This window comes from Cryptomeria japonica, chromosome 7, assembly GCF_030272615.1.
Source record: "Cryptomeria japonica chromosome 7, Sugi_1.0, whole genome shotgun sequence".
Classification (NCBI taxonomy): Eukaryota; Viridiplantae; Streptophyta; class Pinopsida; order Cupressales; family Cupressaceae; genus Cryptomeria; species Cryptomeria japonica.
Window position 1 is genome coordinate 797,159,401 of NC_081411.1, and position 5,696 is coordinate 797,165,096.

Sequence of the window (5,696 nt, forward strand, 5' to 3'; positions counted from 1 at the left end):
CATTATGTTTACTCAAGATCAAATCCCAAATAATGCTTATTATGGACATATATAACTAAAATATTCATTCGATATCAACTCATTGACATAATTATGGTTGATCTTAGCTTGAGCAACATTCAATGTGTACACAAAAGAATTCTTTCTAATCATCATTTACAGAGAGAAACATATGTTTAATTGAGAATAACCCTAATGTTCTCAAATGGTCAAATATATGCATTCTGGTTTATAATCTTAAAATAAATAATGAGACATGGCCTTATTATGAATTTTTTTCTAGAATGCCACCTAAGATATAAGGATAACCAACAAGATCCTAAGTTAATATGTGAATAGGTTCCCACTAATAAGTAGGTAGAAAATAACCTTATTCACACTAACAGTTCCTATTAGTCCTTGCTTGAAATTATATCATTTTGTCAAGTTTTGGGGAGCTAGTGGAGCGAGTTGAGGCAAGATTAATCCTCTAGTCCGTGAGACCTATATGAAAAAAAACCCAAAGCCCATTGCCAACTATGCTACTTGTGTGGACTGACTGATGTATCTCTGTTAATCAAATACTATATCAAATATCTTAAAGTGATTATTATTATTTTTTTATTGAAACAATGAAAAAAAAAATTAAAGAAAGGATGGCCAAATAAATGAGAGACAACACTTGACAAAACAGCACAGGCCTTTACAAATAGATTACAGCCTGTCATAAGTGGACAAAAAGACCAAAAACATAACACTATACACTGAACTTGAACAAGATGTTACTCGGAACTGAAATATTCGTACCTCTAAACCTGCTGATATTTGTTTTAATCATTCGTTTGAAACATTATGAATACCAAATATCCCGAGTCCGGGAGATCCGGGAGATGAATGTCTCTATCAATGGGAGCATAATGTCCGTCCGATTCTTACTTTTATGGAACAGGTAGATTAACAGCCAAATTTCTGGTAAGCAATGTTTCGTAGCTTCAAGATTGGGTAGGCATAGGACTTGATAACTACAATGGAGTCTAATATGGATCAGACTACCGAATCTAAAACATCCATTAAGGCCGTGCTGTTTGACCTAGATGATACATTAGTGCTGACTCACACCGCTGACAAGGCTGCCCACCAGGCAGTCATGGAGTTACTGAGCCGCCGCGAACATCCCTTCCTTGATCAGCAAGCCATTATCGATGCATTCGTTAAGGGCTTTATTAATCAGCCTTGGGATCCCAATCACCAGGTATTGACGAATCTAATATCTCGTTTTTGTTGTTCTTTCCAGTAAATCATTGGTCCGTATGAGCTCAATAGCTCAACTGAAATCTAACTGGGTATTTTGTACGCTTCAATTTGTTAGTTCAAAACATTATCTTTTTATGTTAGTGATTTGCTGCATTTGCTTCGCGTAAGGAAATTGGGTATTTCTTCTTCGATAAATTCTCACCAACATTCTCCATAATCCCAGCATGCGATGTCAGGAACATGGTTAATTTTTGTGTTGCCTAGGTTTAAAATCTTACGACTATGGCCCAATCGCTTCACCCTAGATTTTTTAGCAAAGCAAAAAGGATTTGCATCTGAATTTGCTCCACTTCGATAATTAGTTCAATACAATCGGACCTTCCCTTAGTAGACCTAGATTTCCGGTCTAAACTAATTTTGTTAAAATTTCAGATTGATGTGACTGAATGGAGGGCTCAGATCTGGTGTAGGGCTCTTGAAGCTCAGGCTATCCGTGACATTGAGCTTGCAAGGGTAACTATGCATTCTGCTTTCAGAATCAATTCTAAAAATGATTCATGCAGGTGACTTTTATGGGTGTTTTTAAGTTTATATACGGTTTTGAACATTTGCAATTTTCACACAGGAGATACAGCACTGCTTTGACACTACCAGAATGGCTTCATTCCAATGGGCCCCAGAAGTAGAACAGGTATTGTCATCAAGCATTATAACTTTTAACTATACACAAATGCTCTACTTGTCTGCATTGAATTTTGTCCTGTTATGGACACAGCAGAGGACATTTAACTATTTTTTCATAAAGCAATTGTTCATTTGAGTGAAGTGTATACGCCCAAGTTGAAGAATTATTGATTTCCCAAATGATTGGAAAATTTGGCCTCATATATCTTTGCCATCAGCTATGAACTAGCTCAACTTTCTTAAGTTGAAGATTTGGAATTTGTGGGTTTTACATTTCAGAACAACCCTTGTTCAATGACAGACAGGCCTGGTCAATATTATTTGCAATTTTGAAAACCAGCTGAACTTACAGTTTAAGGAAACTTCATGTAAACTTTTCTCTGTTAAAAAGCTTTCATACAAATGTTGTACAGTTTTGCTGTAATCCTTCTACCAAACGAATCGTAGGTTTGAAAATTTTGTCAAGAAACGGCCTGCTTTCAAATTTTAGGACAAGAGATGATTGAATTTACATGACTTGCATTTCCAAGTTCGCCACTGAATGGATATTTTTAGTTCAAAGTGTCCTTGCTGGAGTTAAAAGACCGCTAGGCAACCAATAAGCTGTGGAATGCTTTTGACCATTTCTTATCAGATTTTGATTGTGTGAGATATTTTAGTATCAATCAGATCACATTTTGTAACTCATCATCAGAATGTTAGAGAGTTCAAGGAAAATGAAAACTCTATAAACATTCTGATGATAGATTATAGAATTGATGTTAAACAATCTTGCACAATTGAATCCAGATACAAGAGTGATTTTGTTAAATAAATACTAAATACTAAATAAGCATATTCTAGTGGCAAAAAAGATGATTACAAAAATTTGACATAACAACTTTATAATAGTTATTTATGCACGAAGAGTTACAAACACTTGAGTTATACAAATTGGTGTAGAACAATATCTAGGATTCTAGATAGCCAAAGACACTTGTAAGCTCCACTGCAGTGGAAATAGTTTCGTTGACAGATTTTATTTTGGGGGAAGAACATTCAATTTGTTGGTTTAGTTCAGCACTTAATCGGATGTTAGCATTCTAGTTCAAATGTTAGGTTGCCTAAGTGATTGCTCTTTTAAGCTTTCCTGATGTGGCCCCGGTGTAAAATTATAGTTTATATGCATAATCTGGATGCCAGATGGATATAACCATGGAGAGATGCCTCGGATACAATATAATTTCTTACTAAAAATCCTTATGGATGCAGATTGTCCAAAGAATAAAACTCAAGGGAATTAAAGTGGGTATCATAACCAATGGGCATCCAAAGGTGCGATCTAATCTCCACATTGATAACCAGATTGCTTTTCCTTTTATTCTTGCTTTAATTTTTGTATTGTGACCAAGCATTCAGGTTCAGCGAGCAAAACTTTCAGCATGCCGCGCAGATGAGATTTTCAACACAATTCTTGTTGGTGGAGGTAATTCAAATACTTTGAAAATGTGCATTGTAACTTTTCCTTTTACCCCTTCCAGTTTTATATTGATTCCTTTCTTGTGACCTATGGTTCAAATACGAGTCTCTCACAATTATAGGTTATGCCCCTTGGATAAGTGGAACCAAAATAAACTAATGAACTGAAGCATTCATTTTATATTTACAGAGGAGGTTCATCAGAAACCTCATAAAAGCATCTTTCTGAAAGCCTGTGAGCTTGTGGGAACCAGACCAGAGGAGTCCGTTATGGTTGGAGATAGCCTGAAAACGGACATTCAGGTTTTGGACTTCCGCCTGTTTAGTAACAAAAAATCAACTTAAAAATTTTGCTATTTGACAATATATCCAGTAACTGCTTTTCTCAGAGAAAAATTCCCATTGATTTTTTCCTTGAATTGTTGAGATTTGAGGGTTAAAAGTTGATCCTTCTCATTTTTAATCTATATTTCCATTTCTCTTAAGACTGTTTATATCTAATTTTCATTTCCAAGTTCCAGATGAACAATGATGGGTATCTGTACTGTTTTGCCTAATCAATTTCCTCTCTCTCATTACTTGTGCTGATGTTTTTTTGTTTCAGGGTGGTATAAATGCTGGTTATCTGTCAACTGTGTGGATCAATAATCATGGTATAGATTACTCCCCACATGAACTTGTGAAACCTACTTATATCATCAGGAACTTTTCTGAACTTCCTCAGGTTTTATCCCTTTATTGACATGATAATTTTGTTAGCACACTTTATTCTTTTATCATGATGTTCACCCCGAATGGACCTGATGGTGAAGGTGTGTGTACGCTCCAAAGAGGAGGTGCAAATTTGGATCCAAATTGGGGTAGGGTGTGTACAACTTGTTGCTACATGTAAAAGCAATCTCATACACAAAATGATTTCTCATTTGGTACCATGACGATGACAAAATGATCTTTAACTTTTATTTGTTGCTACATGTAAAAACAATCTCATACACAAAATGATTTCTCATTTGGTACCATGACGATGACAAAATGATCTTTAACTTTTATATTATCGAATCATACATGTATTAATTTTCTTCCAAAAATCTTGAATTTTGGAAAGAAGATTGATGTTACGGAAAACAAATTTCACAACAACAATGCAAGTGCATATAAGGTTTTCTGATCTCAATTTCCACGTCTACTTGAGTCTCTCTGCTACTTGTGATTTCCTCTACTTAACTTCAAGTCCAAAGGATCATAAAACGTTGAACAAACATTTCATATTTATGTTTTTCAAGGATGTGCTTGTTAATATAATTTCTGTCCTTGAATTGTCATCTTGTTGCAAATTAGATTACTTTGAATTTGGTTACATGCTGAGCTGCATTGTTTGATATAAAACAATCAAGTTAATGAAGTGTTGGGTGAGAAACTTAATTTTTTCATCTATGGCAGCCTGCTATAGAATACGACAATGAGGAATTTAAACACAACTCAATTTACTTGATATGTAAATCCACACCAAAACATAAAAAAAGAGTATCTGGTGTAGAATACAACAATCATGAATTTGAAAGCAATAAAGCTTGTTATGTAAATACACACAAAAACATAAAAATTGGGCGTTGGGTGAGGTAATTCAAACTAAACAATTTTATTTTTTCTTGTAGACTCTCTGAAGCAAAGGTTTTAAGCTTGCTCAGTAGAACACAGCTTTGTGGGATTTAAGCATGAATGAGATTGCTTATAAATGTAAATCAATATAAGGTGTTGACTGAGCCACTTATATGAGGTGGTGGGTTTTGATGTGCTTCTATTTAGCTCTGAAATCTCTAGCTCGCTCTTACCAAGCTGTTTCAAATAGTTTTCCCTTCCAACTTGACTATCTAATTTTAGTTCATAAGTTGTAAGTATCAAGTTGAAAATAATAACTGTATAACAAAAATATATGATTGAAAAAGTCATGCTAAATTTACTAGATGTGCTTATTTGAAAATGATAATACACATTATTTTTTAGTAAGGAAAGCATGGATTTTGAAAGGGTTCAGACCCTTACACAAAGATAAAGATTAAGCTAAAGCACAATAAGACACCAAAGGACAACCAAGAAAGAACACTAGTAACGACACTACAAAAGACAAGGTATCACCTTACAAGATACCAACCCAAAGTCAATATAGTTTGAAAAATTATTCTAAAGATTTTTGATTTACCATAGTACAAAGATCCTTCTCCCCAAAAGAAACTCCTTTTCTTGTAACAATGAACATTCATAAAACCACAAACAAAATCCCTCATCCAACCCCAAATCTTTAAAAGAGGTTTCCATCACTG

At 34.5% G+C, this 5,696-nt stretch overlaps 1 protein-coding gene across 1 annotated transcript; it reads left to right on the plus strand.

The window, feature by feature from the left end:
• The first annotated feature begins 749 nt into the window (after positions 1–749).
• On the plus strand, positions 750–4,549 carry LOC131057169 (uncharacterized). Its single transcript, XM_057991358.2, has 7 exons — positions 750–1,231; positions 1,666–1,746; positions 1,859–1,924; positions 3,169–3,231; positions 3,316–3,382; positions 3,566–3,678; positions 3,980–4,549. Exons 1-7 carry the CDS (start codon positions 1,007–1,009, stop codon positions 4,115–4,117), a joined length of 753 nt encoding a protein of 250 aa, XP_057847341.1. The 5' UTR covers positions 750–1,006; the 3' UTR covers positions 4,118–4,549.
• Positions 4,550–5,696: the final 1,147 nt, after the last annotated feature.

Coding starts and splice junctions, on each gene's coding strand:
- LOC131057169 (XM_057991358.2), top strand. CDS start 1,007: ATGGAGTCTAATATGGATCAGACTACCGAATCTAAAACATCCATTAAG. Junction 1,747..1,858: donor GTGACATTGAGCTTGCAAGG/GTAACTATGCAT, acceptor ATTTTCACACAG/GAGATACAGCACTGCTTTGA. Junction 3,679..3,979: donor GCCTGAAAACGGACATTCAG/GTTTTGGACTTC, acceptor TTTTTGTTTCAG/GGTGGTATAAATGCTGGTTA.